The sequence below is a fragment of the Bos mutus genome, chromosome 24 (genome assembly GCF_027580195.1).
Source record: "Bos mutus isolate GX-2022 chromosome 24, NWIPB_WYAK_1.1, whole genome shotgun sequence".
NCBI lineage: Eukaryota > Metazoa > Chordata > Mammalia > Artiodactyla > Bovidae > Bos > Bos mutus.
Window position 1 is genome coordinate 5,467,538 of NC_091640.1, and position 21,818 is coordinate 5,489,355.

A 21,818-nucleotide genomic window follows, 5' to 3' on the forward strand; every position below is an offset into this window, starting at 1 on the left:
TTTCACAGACCTAGAGTCCTTTGCTACTTAGGTCTGCACACAGATCTGTATTCTCTATGAGGGAAGGCTAGAGTTCTGCTTACTTTGACAACAAGAGATTGTGAAATTGATGCAGTACTAGCATAAGAGAATAAGAGTTAACAATTTCCACTGTGTTTAACTCATAAAATAGTTACAGGATATGGGGGCTCTGTAAACTGTTTCCTGACAAAGTCCAATACATCTGACCAGCCTGTTGTTGAAGCAAAGTACTTCATTTTCAGAGAATATTCTTGGGAGGGTAATACATTGGGGGTTATTGTATTCTATTTTGCATATTAAGTACAAAACAGTTGGCTCATAAGTTTTTTTCATCACATTTTACTACCATACTAAACGTCTTGTCTCAGGTCATAATATGCAATTCCGATTTCTCTCTGCCCCTGGCTTCCTTCGCATCTATTTTGGCTGCACTGGTGCGAAGTAGATCGAGCGCTCAGGGATGAGGCCCTGGCAGTTCTAATCAGGGGAGAGGAGCCCCTCCAGAGCCTATGGGAACCGAAGCCTTGAACACCCCCTACCTGCAAAGACCCACGTTATGGGCTGGAACCAGAACCCTCGCTGAATTCTTCAAAGGACAGAGGGTTAGGCGTGAAGTCTAGAGGAATAAGACAGAGTTCCATTCTGTTCTTCTGAACTGCATTGGCCCACTTACAGTTTATTCCTGAACAGCCTATCAGCAAAGGCATACGAAGCAAGTCAGAGGACGGAGAATTTTTTTTTTTTAACGACATTTTTAGAGGTCGGGTTATAAAGAGAGTGTCCATTTAGATATTGTTTAAGGGCGGCATGGACTCCACAGCCCAGTGGTGGTGGCAAAGGTTATGAAGACAACGATAAGCGACGATAAGCAACGATAACCTGACTGCGGCTTAAATCACCCTGGCAGAGTTGTTGGAAAAGACGATCTGCCAAAGCAAGGGTGCGGCTCCACCTTCTCAGGGGCTGGGCATTGCAGGATGACCGGAGAGATCGACTCCTGTCGCTACATTTTTGCAGAGGTCCGGGCTGCTTTGTGGGGGTCCAGGAAGAGCTCCGCAGACCTCATCCTCGTCCCCACCGTCCCCGACCCCGCGGCAGGGAGGCCCCGGCGCCCGTAGGTGGCGCCCCGCGTCCGTGCTTGCACTCCTCGCCCGCCCGCGCTCAGGACGCAGCTCCGAAACCCTGCGCGTCTCCCCAGGTCGTTAGAGCTGAGAGCAGGCGTTTTAATAAAGAGGCGCGGGTGCCAGCGCGCGCCGGCAGGTCCAGAGGAGCAGACACGGAAACCCAGGCGGAGGCGCCTCTAATCCCTGCCCAGACCTGGCAGTTCCCACACTGGAGCTTCTAGAACCACAGCTTTTGCATCACTAAAATATTCCAAGATCTTTCTCTTCATCCCAGTCCTCATTTTTTTTCTTTTTTTCTTAAAGAAAACTGCTTTACGCATTAATTATGAAAGTGATCGCGCTATTCAGGATTAAGACTTGGAGGAGATTTGGAAAAGACAAGCAACAATCGAAAAGAAGAGGAGCGGCCAGCGCTTTGGAGGTTGCCTAATTGTTTGAAAGCGAGACGTCTGGGAAGATTTCGCGCTGGGTGTTTGGGTGAGAGCGGGACCTGGGCGGTGCGGGGTCGGCGGGGTGCGGGGCGGAGGTGCCCAGCCCGGGAGGAGGCGGCGCGCACGGGGAGGTGTGGAGGCGGGAGGAGCGGCCGGGACCGCGGAGGTCGGTGGAAAGAGGCAGCTGCGGGCACACGGGCGGTGCGGACCCGGTGCGGGCGCGGGGCTGAGCGGACGCGAAACGTACCGGTGCGGAGCGCGGGGCGGTCGCGGGGTGGGGCGCGGCGCGGGCCTCGCGGATGCGGGGCGCAGGCCGGTCCGGGGTGGGGCGCGGCGAGGGGCGCAGGCCGGCGCGGGAAAGCGGCGCGGCGCGGCGCGGCGGGCGGGGCGGTCATTGGCGCCGCGCGGGGAGAAGGGTCGCGCTCGGTGTCTCCTCCCGCCAGCTCCGGCTCGTCTTCTCCAAGCAGAACAACTTGGCGGACAGCGGAGCTCGCTCGTCATGGACGTTCCAGGTAACGCGACCCGACCTGCCCTCCGGGACCCGCGCGTTCACCGCATCCGCGCGTCCGTTTCCATGAGGACGGTCGCGGGTCTGCGTCTGGGCGGGGAGAGCGGGAGAGCTGCTGGAAACCGTCCTGTTCAGGGGCTGAGGAGGGAGGCTGCCCGTGGAGAAACAACTTGTCTCTTCTTAGAAAGATTGTTTGGACAGCCGGAGGAGTTGTTCGGCGGCTGTGGGCGGCGAGCGGAGAGGTTTCTTTGCTTTTTTTTTTTTTTGGTTTCTCGACTGGATATTGAAATGATCTGCTTAGTTTAGTGGGGGAAGATGGGGCCCGATGGAAAGTGCGAACAGGCGCGTAAGTTGGCAGAAAGCGGCAGGGGCTGCCTCCCGGCCGGGAGAGGACCCCCGGAGTCTGGAAACAAAAGCTGCAGAGAAGCGGAGCTTGGGGTTCCCACCGCCGGAAACCTCCGGTCCTGCGCCAGAGAGGGGGATGCCAGGGGCTTCTCCGGAGCGGCTCGCCGCCGACAGCCGGGACGTGGGAAGCGGTTGCTTGGTTTTAGGATGTCCCTGTCTTTGGGTTTTTTTTCTCCCGTCTTAATCTTATTATTCACCCTAAGGAGCTTCCTGGGGACTTGTTCTTTGGGTGGAAAACGGCTAAGATTTTGCGTAAATGGATTGCTTAAAAAAAAAACAAAAAACAACTCTAGGTTGGAGAAATAGAGGATGGAAAGCAAAGCAGAGAAGAGAAAAAGGGTTCTTGGTGTGGCTTAAAAAAATGCTGCTGAAAATAGAGCGTTTAAGGCTCAGTGGATTTTTCCGTTGCCTGCGTGTTGGGTCCCCCTCTGCCATGGGCTGAATGGGCCGGGGGTGGCGCGGAGCGCGTCCCTGAGGGTCCCCGATCTTGTCATTATTGATGAGGCCCTGCGGCATGGCGAGCCCCGTCCCCGACCGCACCCCCAGAGCGCGCCCCTCCCCGGGAGCCTCCAGGGATGCCCGGGCCGGGGCGCCCGGCGTTTCTCGGGACCTGTTGTGCCACTCGGGGAGAGGATAGCAGTGCAGGGGGCCCAGAGGGTGGCCTCCAGGGAGGGGCCCCGAGCGCCGCCGGTACTGCTCCCCGCACCTCCTTCCAACGCAGCTTCACCCCCCGTCTCGGGGCTTGGCTTCTCTGCCCTGACAGGTCCGCTGGCGATCTCCTTCTAAGGACCACCCTGGCCTTGACCATCAGAGCGGGGGACCGAGGCCAGAGGAGGCTCGCCCCGGCCCCGCGCATTCGCGTGCGCCCTCCTGCTCTCCGCGCGCCTCCAGCCCGGATGCTGGCGCCCGGCCGGGGCCCCCGGGGGCCGCCGCTGACCATGCCCCGGCGCCGGGGGGCGCTGCGCGAGCCGGCCGGCTGCGGCTCGGGCCTGGGGGCGGCGCTGGCCCTGCTGCTGCTGCTGCTGCCCGCCGGCTGCCCGGTGCGGGCGCAGAACGACACGGAGCCCATCGTGCTGGAGGGCAAGTGCCTGGTGGTGTGCGACTCCAGCCCGTCTGCGGACGGCGCCGTCACCTCCTCGCTGGGCATCTCGGTGCGCTCCGGCAGCGCCAAGGTGGCCTTCTCCGCCACGCGGAGCACTAACCACGAGCCGTCCGAGATGAGCAACCGCACCATGACGATCTACTTCGACCAGGTCAGCGCGCGGGCCTGCCCTCGCCTCCCGCCGGGCGCGTGGCTGGGTGGCCGGCTTCCCAGACGCGGAGCTCCAGGCTCTCCCCTCCCCTCTGCCCTGTCTTTCTCCCTTCTCCCGTGAGCTTTCCTTTTCACACTGTTGCTGCTCAGTAACTCATCAGCTCAGTTGGCACTCGGATGACCGAGAGTCCTGTGGAGCTGGGCGTCCCGCTGAGCTAAGAGAGCTGATAGACATTTCCAAAGAGAAACCGGTTTTCACTGGAGTTGGGGCCGTCCTTGTTGGGGGTGGGCTTCTGTTCCCCTCGCTGGCCACTTAGAGAATGAGTGCATTTAAACTCTCCTCGCTAACCCCGGGGGGGTTCTCCGAAGGTCTCAGCCCAGGCTCAGAGAAATACCTACTGTTTATTTCGGAATGGATCCTAGAGAGGAAGCTTAACTTCAAGAGAAATAAGTGAGGAAGAGTATGGGGAAATAGCCGCCATGGTTGTACAGAAACAGAAGGAAACATGCTGCTAAGTCACTTCAGTCGTGTCCGACTCTGTGCGACTCCACAGACGGCAGCCCACCAGGCTCCCCCGTCCCTGGGATTCTCCAGGCAAGAACACTGGAGTGGGTTGTCATTTCCTTCTCCAATGCATGAAAGTGGAAAGTGAAAGTGAAGTCGCTCAGTCGTGTCTGACTCTTAGCGACCCCATGGACTGCAGCCCACCAGGCTCCTCCGTCCATGGGATTTTCCAGGCAAGAGTACTGGAGTGGGGTGCCATCGCCTTCTCCAGAAGGAAACAGTGTGGTTATATAAATGCGATATGTGGCAAATGCAGTATATACAACGTAACATATAAATACAGTAGGTCAATATCAAATTTGGTGGGGTATATAAGGAAAAAATGAAGAGCAATGAAGTTGCCTCAGCCAGCCAGCTCCCAGTCCCTTCAAAACAGAAGGGTCCCTGATGTGATCAGGTCTTGGCAGCCCCTTCTCTGGGTCACTGCTGCCCAGGATTTAAAGGTCCTCACCTTCCCCTCTCTCCCTACCTTGGTTTCTGTTGTTTTTCAGAAACAAACAGGAAACATTAGAGTGGTTTCCAACTTTGCCTAATCATCCCATTCATTTGGCCACAACTCCTCCCTCCTGGAGTTCAGGCCTCACTGAGCACACTTGTTTGAGTCCCTTTCTCTCTATTAACCAGCTTGCTGACCTGGTGAGGTCCCAAGTGCACGGACCAACACCTCATTTTAGGCCAATGACTTCATTTGCTTTAATCCTTGTTAAGGATTATGTATTTGAAATTTGGAGAGGTGTGTACAAAGGGATGTCTCTCTTTAATCTTTTTTTTTTATGAGACATGCATGTATTTATTTTAATTATGTCCAAAATCAACTGAACTGAAAGCAGACAATGAATTAGTTTCCACAGTGTTTTTATAATACATCGTCCTTTCATTTGGGTGTTAAGAAAATTCTGTGATGTACACAGCATAAGCAGTAGTAGGATTTTCATTTTATAGATGAGCCAGCTATGACAGGGCAGATGAAATGATGTCATGCACCAGTTAGGGAGGAATTGAAACCGGCTTTTCTGGGGCTGGTGGGTGTTCGTTCCTCTACAGCAGGGCCTTGAATTTACCAGTTTCCTGAATTAGACATGGAGGTGAGAGAGTTGAGGTCATTGAGTTGGGAGCAGCACCAAGGGCTTGGAGGAGGAGGCTTGGTTCTTTGAGACTGGTAAGGCAGATGGGACACAGCCTCAGAGGGAGGAGGACTTGCATCTTGAAGCTCCCCGTCTTTAACAACAGCGCCCGAGTGTCTCTGAGCCCTGCAGTCAAGGAGGGGCTTAAGTGTGCTCAGAGCTCCTTGAAGAAGTTGATGTGGCTTCTTCCCCAGCCTCCCAGGCTTTCCAGTGGCGTGGCTCTGGGAGCCACGTGTGATCCATCTGTAATGAGTGTGTAGGAAATAACAGCCAAGGATATGGTTCGAATTTGTTTTCTGAACAGATGACAGGGTCTGTAATCTAGGGTTCTGCTTTTGTTGCGGGCTGTGTGTTTTAAAAACTGAGACCATGAGGCGGGGCCATTTTATGATTTTAATTGGGTTGTGCATTTGTGGGTGAGGAGGGGTGGGGTCCAGACAGGGATGGACGTTGAACATCTGACAGGGAAATCTGTTCGTAAAGGGGGACCCTCTGCTCAAGTCACTCCCATCCATCTTTTATTGGAGAAATAGCATCTGGAGGGTCACGTGATTTCATGTCTCATGGCTCACTTTGTCATTGTTCTTGCACTTTGTGGAATTTGAGCTGAGGGTGTCAGACTGCCTTTCTTTTCCCTCTCCGGGTGGTTACTGATGCTTCTGAGCATGAGGTCACAGCCCAGCTTAGGGACTAGACACCTCACATGGAAGAAAGTGAGGGGAGATGGGCACAGCCAGTGTTTGGACTGTGGTCATTCACCCAGCAGCATTTATTGAACACACCTACTGTCCTACTGTGTGCTGCCAGGGGCGGTGCCTGGGGCTGGGAGACAAAACCTCACACCATCCCTTCCCTCCAGAAGCACACAGAGCTCATTCCAGGCTTTATCTGATGGAATTTAACTGAGGTAATGGGCCTTTTACTTCACCACCCTTTCTCTTCCCGCTCAGGACAGAGCTCTGTTTTGGTCCAAGCTTCATTCAGGTCCCCAGAATCCCACAAACCTCCGAACAGTCTCAGTTTACAGGTCATCTACCTACCAGAGTGTCTTTTGTGTTATCCTTCTGCCCCACCCCACAACAGCCACCATGTGCAGCCATTGTTTTCAACACATAAATATACTACACTCTCCAGAGAGACAGCCTTCTGAAGTACCATCCATTAGAATCCTTTGGAAATCAATTCCTGCTGCAGGATGTTTAACTGGGGGCTGCCTGCTTCCTGGGGGTGGCGGGTACTGGGTCCCTGAGCACGTGCTGCTGGAAGTCCTGCAGCTCTTAAAGGGACCGCTGGGGGTGGTCTGTTGAGTCTGATGGAAACACACACTGAGGAGGGGCTTGCTATGTGTCTGCCCTATTCCCTCTTCTTTTCCAGGTCTTAGTAAATATTGGCAACCATTTTGATCTCGCCTCCAGTATATTTGTAGCCCCAAGAAAAGGGATATATAGCTTCAGCTTTCACGTGGTCAAAGTGTACAACAGACAGACCATCCAGGTGGGTCACTTGGATAGCTGGACCCTCCTGGCTTTGGACGAATAGTCATGCCCTCTGTGAGGTGGGGAGGGCCAGGGAGGGGGCCTGGCGGAGGTCTGGGAACCAGGTCAGTCCTCTGGGTCAGCTCCCCCCAACATGCGGCTCCTTGACTGGGGTAGGGGGTGGGTGAGATGAGAAGAAGCGGATGGGAGCGGGGTCCATTGTGGTCGGCTGAGCTCTGCCCTCTGCCTTGTAGGTCAGTCTAATGCAGAACGGCTACCCGGTGATCTCGGCGTTCGCCGGAGACCAGGACGTCACCAGAGAAGCTGCCAGCAACGGCGTCCTGCTGCTGATGGAGAGAGAGGATAAAGTCCATCTCAAACTGGAGAGGGGCAACCTCATGGGGGGCTGGAAGTACTCCACGTTCTCGGGCTTCTTGGTTTTCCCGCTATAAACGCAGACCCTCCCCTGGACGGTGGGGACACGGCTGTCTGGACCCAGGTGCCCACCCTTCCCAACCCCCGGAACTTGCTGGAACAGGACAACTTGTTTCCATCCTCCTCCATCGGACTGTGGTGACAGAAGAGCGGCTTCCTTCGGAACCTCCAGCATTTTCTCTGAATATTGACCATTCCTCGGCGACCCGGCCCCTAATGAGTTTTAGACAACACGGTCGGTCTTAAGGAGAAATGAAATGATCGATCTGAGCAATTTGTACCTGTGATTGTAAAGTCAATACGGGATTTCATTGTTGGGACCATTGACTTTTCCTCTGTTGTTTGTACGTGGTATTGTTGGCCCCGTGGGAAGGGTGCCGCGGACCCCAGGATGGATCGCAGGCTGCCAGCTGGGCTCAAAGCAAGAGCCCCTCCACTCACCGCCACCCGACAGCCCTTGAAACGTGTTCTCTGTGTGTCTGTTCAGCCTTAAGAAAAAGAATGGCTTCACTTTCATGCTGTATTTCCCCCACCCCGGGTGGATGGGAATCCTCGGGAGGGGGAAGGGGACATTGTATCAAGAAGTGCTTTATCCAGAGAAGCAAATTTTGCACGATTGGACTGCGGCTTTTGTTTTGTATTGTTTGTATATGTGTGTGTGTGGGTTTTTCTTCCCCTCCTCCTCCCCAGGAAGCTTTACTTTTCTTCACACACACAGCTCCTCCTCCTCACCCTTGCTGTTATCTTTTGTGCTGGGGTGGGGAGAGAAAATGTGTGTTGGATTTCTGGAGGAGACCAAACAACACAAAACAAAAAAAATAACTGTGTATTTTGGATGAGACCAAACCAAACGGAAGGTAGAGCAAAGTGAAAATGACAGACGGACATTTCTGCTTATTCTTTAAAAGAGACTCTCTCAGAGGCACTTTTGGAAGTACCAACCTGGATTTTTTTTTTTTTTTTTTACGTTTTGGAATACTTTTAAGAGACGAATGTTGCTGGGTGGCCTGAATCATGTCAGATGAGAATGGAAGCTGTGATGACCAAGTTCCCAATCACGTGGTCTCTTTGCCTAGCACAACTGGATCTTCCTGGCAGCCTGTTTTTGCTCCTTTGGATTCACATCCGGGTGAGCACACCACGGTCAGGTGCCTCAGAATCAACGGGACCAACCAATTCTTCCCCCTCAGGATCCTCTTCTGATCTGCCCAGGCAGAGGGTGTGGACACTCCCTGCAAGCACCTGGAGGGGAAGCCGCGTGAAAATCGCAGTGGTTGAAGGTTATTGGCAGAGGCTCCCTAGAAGCAGTTTCCCAAATCCTCATTGTTTGGCACCTGATACAACAATATTATTTAAACACAGCTGAGAGTTGACGGGTGCAGGATTCCTTCGCCAAGGAAATGGCACTGATCCCAAAGCAATCAAAGAAGAGACCTCAAACCAGATGTTAATTTGTCCTTTGTGTAACAATGTAACCAAAATATTGATGATAAAAAGTCATAATTTAAGATTCTGAATAAATGGGTTTGACGTCTGGCTTGCTCTCTCCCTCTAGCTCACCTCCCAACTCTCAAAATGCATGTAAGGAAAGGCCAAGGTTCAGGAGCATGGGGAATCAAACCCATACTGTTTACACTTTAGAAAATACACAGAAGAAGACACACTAACGTGTATCTTGCTGGGGTCCAGATGGATAGTGCATCCTTAAATATCTATTTTTCACACAGAAAGGTTTAGGGGGAGGCATTAAGTGACAAGGGCTTCCCTGGTGGCTCAGATGGTAAAGAATCCGCCTGCAATGTAAGAGACCAGGGATCCATCCCTGGCTTGGGAAGATCCCGTGGAGAAGGAAATGGCAACCCACTCCAGTAGTATTGCCTGGAGAATTTCATGGATGGAGGAGCCTGGCAGACTACAGTCCATGGGGTTGGAAAGAGTTGGAAACAACTGAGCGACTTAACAGTTTCAGTATCTAACAGTATTAGGTGAAAAAGACAGCATTAAAAAGATGTTATGAATATCAATCTGCTTCTATCACATTTAATCTTCATGTAGTGCAAGGTCCAATCCAATATTTCAATCAAAGAGCACAGATATACAAGAAACTCATTTGAAGATTTGTAAGGGTGGGATTCATTTTCAAATAAGAAATGCAATGGGGACTTTATACATGAAAAAATACAGTTGGGCTAGCCATAACTGAAGAAAGAATATAACAGGACGCATAATTTGACTTGAATAAAAATGCTGTTACATTGTGTAAGGGGGGAAAAAACAACAAAATACATCAACCAAAAAGCATTTGGGGTATTTTGGCTCTTTGAATAGAAGACATAATTCTGACCAGAGCATTGTTTATTAATGCTGGTAATATACACAGCAGGATGGTAGCAAAGATTTTCCTGTTTTCTTGCCCTCAGTTATTTAGTCCTCTTTCCTTCATTTCCTAACCTTCTGTTCAGTTTTAAACAACGAGCAGACAGCCCTCAGTAGGAGACAGCACACTGCTACAGCACATCAGAAACTGAAATATATACGAGTCGTTATTTTTATTGCTCACTAATTTGTAATAGACATTTCTTCATAGTTATAAATTTATTATAGGTTGTCATTTGGGTATACTGCCTAATAAATAAGTTATTAAATTGATCTATCTAAGAATAAGTATATTTCAGGAGTTGATTTTATATTAGGAAGGAAAGATTTAGTGTTCTGTTTTTGTTTTTTTTTTTTTTTTTGAGATGGATGCCAAAAGCTACATTAGGAAGGAGCCAGGACATTAGAGTTTCTGAAGTTGTTGATCATCTGCTTCTGCCAAGTTTCTGTTTGGCTGAGGAATGTTGAGGGACATGAAGTTCCTGTGAATAGTCTACAAAAACATAGGTCAGATCAAAATTTGAAATGTACCTTTAATTGGAAAAAAAGGGATGTCTGTAATATTTGCAGCCTGATTTGAGCCACCCCATCTCTGAGCTGGTTTTCCGATCTGGAGAGTGAGGTCATCACCTCTGCACCCTCTCCCCTTCCCCCAAGGTTATGTGAGGATCAGAAAGAAATGTCACAACCGCAGGGGACCATGATGGAAAGAGGTCTTAGACCGGAGGGAGGGTGTTTCTGGTAAGTCAGATTTTCCAACATGCAATTTATGAAAAAATATATATAAAACGAACACCCAGCAGGAGGACACTTGAATATTAGAAGTTTCCATATTCTCAAGAGCCTTTTAAAATTACAGCACTATATTGAAGTCTAATTTGATTTTTAAAAAGGATGACAATAGGAGCATATTAAAATCTATACATTTTCATATTAATTTCAATTCTTATGTCATTTATCTTTTGTGGCTTAAGCCAAACTTTCTGTTCAAATATGTAGTCAATATTTTATACAAATATACAATTAACATTTTAACACAAGTAAAAAATGAAGTTCCAGTATTAAACAGCATTATAATAATAAGTTGCTCTAGTTGATAAATGTTAATGCTACTAAACTGTAAATGTTTTTTAAGACAATACTATTTTTTAACTTAAAATATATTCTAGTTTGAAATAGAATCCTGAAGATTCAACTTTAGGTCCTGAGAAACTGTTTAATATCTGTACTTCCTTAGCCTTAGTTGCATTCTTAGATTTTTGTAATATAAATTCATGTATAATGAAATTATTTCCATTTTTAAAGGTTGTACTTACTGTAGGTGCCCAGAGTAAAAGTGATACAAACATTGACTATTGGCATGAAAGCTCATGGGATCCTATAGAGATTACATAGATTTACTTGTTTGGAAAAAAAAATTTTTTTAAGCTAAATCTCGTTATTTCATGCATCAGAAGAGTTAGAAAACATATACAAAGCAAACCAAATCTTTGACTGAATCCTTATTTTGTTTATAATGGTTCCTTGAAAATCACCTTATCAAGGAAATCGTTATCAATCCACACATATAATAACTGTTATATGTATATGGTTTGCCTGTAAATACATGAACATATACAGCTGATATTTAGTATAGTGATATAAAATAAACTACATACATTGGCTACATTTTACTAAAATCTAGACATATGTGAGTGAAAATTTGATGAATCACTTTATACAAGCCAAACAAAAACATGGGTTGTTCCAGCATGCCTTGTGTACCAAAAGAGCTAACAGTGTTCTGTCAATTTGTGACCCCATAATTTTGCAGTCTTTTATAAGGAAATAAATATTGCAATAAGATAATGTTGCTGCAAATAAATAGTTAATGTTTATATTTCTACAGGGTAGGAAGCATATAACAATCTACTGCATGGATGCACTGGAATGAAAGGCTCTATTACATTATATTTTAGGTGGTGTAAATAAATTATGGAATTAGAAGCAAGTTACACTGAATCACTCTAAAGGCTTTACTGTGCACTCTGTGAAAACACTTGTAAAAAATGTGAAACTAGATTAACCATAGAACTATGATGAGTTTTTGTCCTTTTGCCTTGCTTATGTAGGAGTTTACTTGTCATTGGGACTTTATTTCTAAAGCTAGCACTTTGCTACTAAAATGGGATATTATACACACTAAAATTTAAGATCAGAGCCTATAAATTCTCATGAGATTCTTAAAATTAATTTTCTTGACATTTAAGGAGCAAGCACTGAAGTGAGTTAAAATACAATTTCCACTTTGGTTTTATGGTTTTTCAATTTTTGATTCTTTTTTTTTTTTATTGATAACACTCTGAAGACATTAACGGATGATGGTCACATGTCACCTGTCAAATCTGTTTATGTATTTGCCTAGACTTTTAAAGCATAATTTTCACAGATTGATTTCACCAAAAAGTATGTTTATTGCTTTTGCAATGGAGGGCTACAATTCACTCAATTTAGTTATTTTAACAGTCTATATGTTACACAGCTGTCCTTGATGTGGTTGGTAAGATTCAGCCTTCACCTACCCCCTGAAAAAAAGAAAAAATAGTCTTCTCAAAATTCCTTTAAACCCAATGAATGTGATCTTTTGAAAAAATGGTATGTATATATCTGTATAATAACATTATAGCAGAACATGAATTCAAAGTAAATGAGCTTTCCTTCTATTCCCAAACCCAGTAGGGTAACTTGAAATTTGTAAGGGCAGACGCCACGTGGTTTTACCTCCTACAGATAACAGGGGCTCTGTTTTATCTTCCTAAGTGGATTTTGCTGTGGGTTTCCATCACCAGAATCACTTCAGTGTCTATAGCATCATAAATCATCATCTTCATCAGCTCGCCCACATACACTCTTTGTGTAGGGTAAATGAGCTCCTTGACAACTTAATTTGGAAAAGAAATCTTCATTCCCTTTTCTTAATGCCTACAGCAGGACTCCCCAGGGTCAGAATGCCGCTTTGCACTGGCTCAATCGGAACAGGATGGAAGCTACTTATTAATGAGCCACTCCAGTCTTGCAACCTGACTAGCACTGCTTTTACATGGAATATTGTTCCTTCACGTTCTTCAGGAACGCCGATTTCTAAATTCATTTTAGGTGGTGGAGAAAAATTCTTTGCTGTTTAATGTTCACATATTTGATTGCAGGATTCGAGTATTTTGTCTAAGTATTATCTCATTCATTTGAAAATAATTATATCAATCACTTGAGCATCCCAGGTGACCCAGACGGTAAAGAATCTGCCTGTCAATTCAGGAGATCCGGGTTCAATACCTGGGTGGGGAAGATGCCTTGGAGAAGGGAATGTCTACCCACTCCAGTATTCTTGCCTGGAGAATCCCATGGACAGGAGTCTGGCGGGCTGTGGTTCATGGGGTCACAAATAGTCGAACACGACCGAGTGACTAAGCACATGCGTATCAATCTGTTACTATTTCAAGTCCAGTGGGATACAGAGCATCCTCATATTTCCTTGGTTTTGTATTATAAAGAGCATTTATTGTTATTCTAGTGCATTGTTGTTATAAAACTGACTCGAGAATCATGTCTAAAGTAGAACTAAATCAACTGAAAAATTTGGGCAAATTCTCCTTATTACTAAAGGTCCTCATTTGCCATATTTTTACATGGATCTTGAAGATTCCTACCAGTTTTAAAATTAGCATTAGAATTAATATTTATCTCTGAAACACTAACTTTTTTTTTTTCACAGTTATATAACTGGGACTTCCCTGATGGCTCAGCTGGTAAAGAATCTATCCGCAATGCAGGAGACCTGGGTTCGATCCCTGGGTCAGGAGGATCCCCTGGAGATGGGAAAGGCTACCCACCCCAGTATTCTGGCCTGGAGAATCCCATGGACTGTATAGTCCATGGGGTCACAAAGAGTTGGGCACTATAGTCCTATATGATCTAGTCATATAACTACTAGATCATAAAAGTATCCTTCCAGAGAGAAGTTTATTACTGAACAACAAATTTAGTCATGACAATGTGATGCTGTCTTTTTCCATGTTGCCAAGCATGACAAGATGTCACAGCATAGTTTTATTCTGGAATTGTAAACTGTCCGTGGAAAAAGCAATTATATTACTTTTTAAAAAATGATTGATTCTTCTGGGAACAGGGTGTAGATATTTCTTTTTCATTCCAAAATATTTTCAGATTGCTGCCTAGGGGCCAGTGTGCTTAGACATAATGACAGAAAAATAAAGGCACAGTCAGGGTGTGCCAAGAGCTGCTAGCCTTCGTTGGAAATAGTGTTCACAACTAGCCTGAAGGAGAGCCAGTTAAACTGATGGTGAGGGGGTGGGCTGGGGTGGGTGTGAGAGGGACCTTGGAAATGGGAATACGTATTTACTAAAGTTAATAACATAATTTACATTTTTCACACATGAAGCAGAGAATGTGAGCTTGGCATGGACACTGAATACTGAGCATCAGTTGAGGTCCCAGCCACTACCTTGCCTCCCTGGGTGAACGTAGTTGGATATTTGGCCAACCGATGGCAGTCCAGCGCTCGTGAACTAACCTTGGAGGTATTAAAGTGGCACAGACCAGATGCAAGAAATTTCCATTGTCTTAACACATGAAGATGAAATTTGCATAGCCTTTGTACAGTTATATTTCTGCTTTCCTCACGTAGAGAATTTATTGGGGAACTGGCATGCGAGGATGACTCAAATCCTCAGAAGACAGAGCTAAAGCAGGATACGAGCAAGGCATGATGTGAAGTCCTTCTTAAGCAGACTGGATGGGGGCCCTAGTGCTCTGGCATGTTTGCAAGATACAAACTTAACGAATAAAGATCGAACAAGAAGAAACAAAAGATAAATGTAAGACCAAATGGCACTGGTGAAAACATAAGATTCAGTACGTTTTATTTCTACAAACAGACACATAAGTGTGTTCCTGTGTGTGTGAAGATTGAAATATTTATAGTCCAAACTTCCCTGCTATCAGAATGCCTTCCCAGTGCCTCTGGCTATGCCATCCATGAAAACTCACTTCCATATAAGAGGAAGGTGATGCACTCAGGTACCTCTGTCTGGGTTCGTAGAGTCATTTCTACTAACTTCTTACCTCAATCACTTGGTCTGTATTTCATGCTTTATTTCTTGTATTCAATCTTTCGAATCTATTTCACCAGAAGGTAGAAATTACATCTGGTCTCCCTGACAGAGATTGAGAACTGTTGAGAATAATTAAGCCATCTGGTGCTATAAATCCAACAGAAAGTTATGATCAGTGGATCATGGCCTAATCTGCTTTTCATCCATTGCATCTAAATTACCTTGGCACACGAGAATGACGAGGAGCTGGATTTTTAAAGGAAATGGCCACATCTTCCCCAGTCATTAGCAGGCAAAGGCATGCAGGCATCAGACTGTGATAATTAGAGAAGACCTATTTTCCCCTCAGGCCTACTGCTTTCAATACTTCATTTTTTCTTTAAAAAGAGTCTCAAAATGTACTGCACCAAACAGTAAATGTCATGTAGTTTTTACTTAAGATTCTTACCTATACCTAAGCATGTTTATGAGAAGAAATTATTTACTAAAATAAACTTTTTATCTTAATGGAAACTTGAAAGGAACCTAAATGTATTTTGTTATATTATCCTGCAAAATTGCAGAAACATTTGTTTCAGGAAAAACTCCCCAATAGATGGTGCTGCTGCTGTGATCTGAAACACTGAATAATTAGTATGCAAAAAAGCTCCAGAGAGAGGCCTCTGGGAATTCCCTTACATCAAGTTATGGAAAGATAAAAATGTGGCTTTATTTGTGCTAAATGCCCATCGACATAATGGTGTAGTGTGAAAACTTCAAAAAGATTCCTTGGTGTTTTGAGGTCAAGAAAATACTGCTGAGGTCCATTGTTCATGTCTCAAATATCTTTGGAACATAACCACAACAAAATTGAGTGATACAAGAGGATGAGCGGATGGCCTTCCAAGTTTCTTTCCCCATCATGTTTCAAGGGTCTATTAGTTACATATATAATATGAAGATTATAATACAAGTGAAAAAATGGAGTCCTTCTTTCAGATTTAAGGGAAAAACTGCAGAAACTGTATTGGCAGAATGACGTCACCACTGCTGTTAGTGATAATCCTTAGTGCTAACTCTTTGCACGTGTGAGGCACTGTGCTGAGGACTCTGCGATTATCTTTCCATTTCATCATTATGATAATCCTACAAAGTAGACACTCTTATTACCATTTTAGAGATGATGAGAATATCATTTAAAGCAATTAGATGACATGGTCAAGGTCTCATAGCAAAGGAATCGCATAGGCAGGATTTCAATCTTGAACTTTCTGACTTCATAACCTATTCTCTAAACTTTGAATTTATTATGCATTTCAGGATGAGAGCTAAAGTGTGAAAATCAGTTTGTTAAATAAGAACTCTATGTATACCATGATTAATCCTAAGTGTTTGCATCACAGTTATTTCAGTAAAATGCATTGGTTTTTTAAAAAAGACAATTTAGATTTGCACTCTGCAAAAAATGGCTTTATTTTAATCATAAGGAAATATTGCAACAGCTTCTATAAATGCACTGATTCTTATATCAGAAATACCCAAGTTTGGACTCTTGTGATGTTGAGTCATCATTTCCAGGCAGAAAATGATAATGGAAACATTTTTTTTTTCCTTTGTCTTGTCAGAACACTTTGTAAAGATCAACACAAAACACTCAGACATATAAATACAAATGGCTCATTTTCCCACAAGATTGTATATTTTATAAAGGACAGAGGTCACTCTCTCAGGAATTGTAGAGTAAAAACTGAGAAATCAAGCACAAGAAGAAAATAAGCCATACTCGTATTGAGCTATTGGCCCTAAAGTTGTTTATGGGGTTTAAGCTTAACCTCTGGCTGAAGAAATCTCTTAGAACCTGAAGTCAGGGAGTTCCTTAGGGTTTTAGATCTCTTGCCTGGAAAGCATAATTAGCAAAGTTAAAACTAATTAGACAAACTTAAGGGAGATTTTTAGAAATGGTTTACCATCCATTTGGTTGGATTGAATGCATTTGCTGTATTCTAATGGGGGCTTCCGTGGCGGCTCAGCAGTAAAGAATACACCTGCTAAGGCAGGAGACACAGGTTTGATCCCTGGATGGGGAAGATCCCCTGGAGGAGGAAATGGCAACCCACTATAGAATTCTTGCCTGGAGAATCCCATGGACAGAGGAGCCCGGTGGGCTGCAGTCCACGGGGTCAAAGAGTTGGACATGACTGAGCGACTAAGCCACCACCACCTGGATTATAGGGTTCCCAGCCCTACAGATGAGTAAGGAAGGCCACCTTTTGGCAGGCCCAGGAAACTCAGGCTACCTTGGGGACCTCAAAAAGAGAGGAATTCATCTAAATCTATGAACCCTGCAAGAGAAGCCAGATGGTGAGGTCTTGAGTAAGTGTGTTAGCCAAGAGAGGCTTTGAAAAGTCTCATCTGTGATGCCTTATGCAAAGTACCAGCAAAGCAAACTTAAAAATCCTATGAGGTCAGTTACCATACTTGCTGCACTTATGTAAAAAAATCATGCTAGGGTTAATGATGCCTGGTTTACTTTATTAACTTTGGTTATCTCTGTCCAAAAAGAGGGATGACTACAGAGAATGGAGGAAGGACTTGGTGACTCATGGTGAGAGGTTTTGTATTTGGATGACAAGCAAAATAATGGTATCTGGGACAGGATTTGGGGAGTCAGGAATGCAGTGTGATTTATACCACTGTAAAATGTATTATTTTAAATGAAATCTTATGCACTTCAGATGTATTTAAGCACCAATTTGTAAAAAGAGGCATCTCTAATAAGTGACAAATTCACTTTATAATGTAACTCAGGAAATTAAGGATGGAGCGCTTTATTTGTTTTTCTCCATGAAGCATTCCAAATGAACAAATGTCATCTGTCAAGACTGGTTCATTTTAAATTAATATGTACGGTTAGTGGGTGTTGTTATTTTGCATGTAACAGAACAGTCCTTTAGATCCAAAACATAAAGCTGAGTCTGTTGCAATGATGATTTAATATTCCTTCTCAAATCTCGTTTGGTGCTTGATTCGCAGATATATGGTGCTAATTGTGATCCCTGATCTTGGAACTAGGAAATGATAAAGTATCATGCCATATATTTCCAGGAAATCCCCAAGAACACATGGACACATGTGGAGAGCATAGTTAATTTTCAACACTGAAACATTTTTTATATCTTAACTGTAACGGTCATGTTGTAGTTTTCATCTGTGTTTTTCAGATTCTAAAGCTGCTTCAGACTTTACCACAAAGGTGTTAAAAACAAAGTGTTAACTGGGAAGTTTGTGGTTGTTTTTTTTTTTTTTTTTGGCTTCGTTGACTTTTATATTGAAATTCAGAAGGAAATCAATATCACTAGCATTGAATGAAAGCTAACCATGTACCAGGTGCCATTCTAAATGTTTAAGCCACATTGCCCAGTGTTTTAAGCCAGGTACCATCACTTTCTGGAGGCTATTGCAGAGGAAAACCAGATCATGGAGCTTAGTCAGTTTGTTGCTGGTTCCACTGCTGGTCATCCTGGCCAAGGTTTGAGTCCACACAGACTGGATTGGGATCCATATAGTTAGGGTTAGCATTATGGCATCATTCCCTGTTAGGAGCTCGCCTCAGAAAATGTCAATAAGAGCTGAGAGCTTCTTTCTCTAATTGCCTCTTGTGGTCAGATGCCTATGTTGCAAAAGTTTTCCTTTTCACTCCATACATCAATTATGTATTACTTTTGGAAGTTAAATATATCTGAAATTAAAATTAATTTATAAATTTAATAATACTTTTTGGCCAAGTATAACATGCCAAATTAAATCCCAGCACTGAAGTGCTTATTTGGATGACTTAATATATTTGCCACCCAGATTCAGATCCAGACTCAGACTTTGCTTTTATTTCAAAAGCAAAGCAATAGTAGCCCTGGAGATGCTACATAGGGCAAGGATAAAGGGGAACTTTGGCCACCTGATGCAAAGAGCTGACTCATTGGAAAAGACCCTGATGCTGGGAAACACTGAGGGCAGGAGGAGTAGGGAGCAGCAGAGGATGAGATGGTTGGATGGCATCACTGACTCAATGGACATGAGTTTGATTAGAGTCCAGGAGATGGTGAAGGACAGGAAGCCTGTTATGCATGGAGTCACAAAGAGTCGAATATGACTTAGAGACTGAACAACAACAACAAAGGGGAAATATACTGGGAACTAAGTGAACTTTTTAGTGTCTGTGACACAGCAGGTGTGACTTTATACACAGCGGTAAACAGATTAAACAAGGGTAACCAGACCAGATGGGAAAGACATTTCAAGTGCTTGGTCAAGAGAAAGGTCATGCATTTCTAAAGTAATGAATGTTAGTGCTTCTCTGACTCTGACTTGTATTCATACCATGCTGATTGGATCTTCATTTTTATCACTATTTTATCATTCTGGAAAAGTCTTCAAATTTAAGGTGTGGCACTGAGAACTGCCATTCTCCTTTTTTTTGAGAAAGTGGCTCATTATATTCATGAACCTGATACAGCCTTACATAACAGCAACTAGGTTTTTGGTTAACTTCACAGCAGGCTGAGACCTGTTAGCTCAAAAGCCTGCAAACTTCAAATTCGCATCTTTACATGTTAAATTGTTTTCAAACCAGCCTAAACGAGCAGTTTTTTTGACCACTCTGTGCCTATTTGTATGTCCTATGAATGCCCCAGCTTCTGCTGGTGTTGATAAGACAATCTTGTGGTTATAGGGCCCAAGCAGCTACTGTCCTTCAGAGATCTCCAAGCAGAAACTCCCTGCTGTGCTGCAAGGACACCTTGACTGAAGCCCAGTCTCTGAGCCCCGGCTCCCCAGAAGTTCCCTTGCCTACCCTCCTCCCCCTCTGGAAGGTGTCCCTCTGGCTATAAGCCTCTGCACGGGCTTGTGCTAAGAGGGACAACTGGGTTGTTGATTAGCCTCTAAGTCGTGTCCAACTCGTTTGCAGCCCCATGGACTGTAGCCTGCCAGGATTCTCTGTCCATGGGATTTCCAGGCAAGAATGCTGGTATGGATTACCATTTCCTTCTTCAGAGGATCTTCCTGATCCAGGGGTTAAAGCTGGGTCTCTTGCATTGGGAAGCAGATTCTTTACCACTGAGCCACCTGGAAAGCCCTGAAACTTGATTGCTGCTGCTGCTGCTGCTGCTAAGTCACTTCAGTTGTGTCCGACTTTGTGCAACCCCATAGACGGCAGCCCACTAGGCTCCCCCGTCCCTGGGATTCTCCAGGTAAGAACACTGGAGTGGGTTGCCATTTCCGTCTCCAACGCATGAAAGTGAAAAGTGAAAGTGAAGTCGCTTAGTCCTGTCCAACTCTTAGCAACCCCATGGACTGCAGCCCACCAGGCTCCTTTGTCCATGGGAGTTTCCAGGCAAGAGAAACCTGATTACATACCACCTAACAAACTTGTGTGTTACTGCATCTCTTGGTCATGTCCTCTCCTTTGTCAGCCTCCAAAGGCCTCTCCTTCCCCATCGTGGCTCAAGTCCTAAAGATGGGGGTCACTTGGGCAGGAATAACTCTCTATGCTTCATGGGTTCTTCTGCCAAACTGCTATCAAGAGTCCAAGTTATGATCAATTGTCTGGATGTTTTTATTTATCTTAAATTTAATTTGAAAATTTCTTGGAGTAACTGGTAAACTGGACAACAAATCTTTTCATCACCAGATCTCTGGAAGTCCACTTGAAAATAAGCTCCTCCCACCCTTTTAAAAAAAGCAAAAACAAACAACTGATGTGGGTAAGAAGGAAGCTCATGGGTAAGATATTATTGAGTTTCTCTGCTCACCACACAACAGGCTCATGAATCTGAGACATGAAGTGGTTGAGGCAAGGAATACAGCTTTACTCAGAAAGTCTGCTGACTGATAAGATGACAGAAAAATTTCTCAAAATAACCATCTTCCCAGAGTCTGGATGCCAGGTTCTTTTGTAGATCAGAGATTGGATGGGGGGCGGATGTTGAGGAAACAAAGTAAAAAGGCCATTAATCTTGCAGATATCTCCTATACTGGCAAGCCTTAGGCAGGAGGATGTGTTAATTTCTTCCTTCCTGCAATCCACAGGTGGACAGGGTTCTAAACAAAGGCACTTTAGCTTAATAGGCAGAGGAGCAGGATTCTCTGAGGCAGGCCTTTATGTATGATTACAATAACAACAGCCATAGAAAACAAGTCAAAGAAACAGTTCAAACGTGCCGTCAGAATTGACTTCTCCCTGCAACGAGATGTCCTGCAGACCACCTCTGGGCTAAAATGGCAGATCCATGGGCCCAGACCCAGATGCCCAGGCTTGCGGTGGTTCTTACCCTGTCCTGTTGCTCACAATCAAAACAATTCACGGCGTTTTACTAGAAGCATTTAAGCCATTTATCTGATAATCACCTCTGTGGATAAAAAGGACACATACAATGCATTTCAGTGAACTCCAGAGACATCTATTACATTTGGGAATTGCAATCTCTTTTTGAATTGATGTTAGCCACTTTGTTAAAAAGCAAATTCCTTGCAAATAACACTTACCCTTTTGATAATGTCAATTAACAGGGGATGCAAAAAAACCTCCGGATTTTTAAGTATCCATTTCTAGATCAGTTAAATGAGATCAGGAGTCAGGAGGACAGTCCACAGTATAATAGCAAAAAAAAAAGATCCATGTTAAATGGCAAATGTGCAGGTTTTTGCAGGCAATTATGAGACCAAACATACGACATCTATATTCATTAGATGACTCTCATTGGACTTGTTTTAGATGTACAGTGCCCAAATCCCACGTTATTTACTACAACCTGCTCAGCAACTGAGGGTAATTTTAGCAAGTAATAATTCTGAAATACTTTCTTCCCTATATTCTTTATCTTGCTTTATAAGAAATCTGTCCTGATTTTCTAAAATGCATTTAACACTTAGGTAGGTAAGCCTCAGTATCATGAGGTGTTAATGACTCACCTAATTAAATGATTGATCAGGGCCCTGGGCCCTGTTTTTCCATAAA

At 44.8% G+C, this 21,818-nt stretch overlaps 1 protein-coding gene across 5 annotated transcripts; it reads left to right on the forward strand.

Annotated features, from left to right (window-relative positions):
* The first annotated feature begins 775 nt into the window (after positions 1-775).
* CBLN2 (cerebellin 2 precursor) lies at positions 776-9,913 on the forward strand. 5 transcript variants are annotated; one of them, XM_070361739.1, is made up of 6 exons: positions 776-1,040; positions 1,449-1,622; positions 2,044-2,088; positions 3,253-3,742; positions 6,805-6,924; positions 7,160-9,913. In XM_070361739.1, the coding sequence occupies exons 4-6, from the start codon at positions 3,386-3,388 to the stop codon at positions 7,355-7,357; spliced, it is 675 nt and encodes a 224-aa protein (XP_070217840.1). In that variant the 5' UTR covers positions 776-1,040; positions 1,449-1,622; positions 2,044-2,088; positions 3,253-3,385; the 3' UTR covers positions 7,358-9,913. The 5 variants fall into 5 exon arrangements, with proteins under 5 accessions (XP_070217840.1, XP_070217841.1, XP_070217842.1 ...); XM_070361740.1 differs by having other exon boundaries at positions 776-961; XM_070361741.1 differs by lacking the exon at positions 776-1,040 and having other exon boundaries at positions 1,051-1,622; positions 2,020-2,088.
* The last annotated feature ends 11,905 nt before the right edge of the window (positions 9,914-21,818 follow it).

Bases quoted from the DNA above. Each gene is read 5' to 3' on its own strand.
- CBLN2 (XM_070361739.1), top strand. From the start codon at position 3,386: ATGCTGGCGCCCGGCCGGGGCCCCCGGGGGCCGCCGCTGACCATGCCC. The intron at 3,743-6,804 runs GTCAGCGCGCGG...CTTCTTTTCCAG, and splicing joins TGACGATCTACTTCGACCAG to GTCTTAGTAAATATTGGCAA. The intron at 6,925-7,159 runs GTGGGTCACTTG...TCTGCCTTGTAG, and splicing joins ACAACAGACAGACCATCCAG to GTCAGTCTAATGCAGAACGG.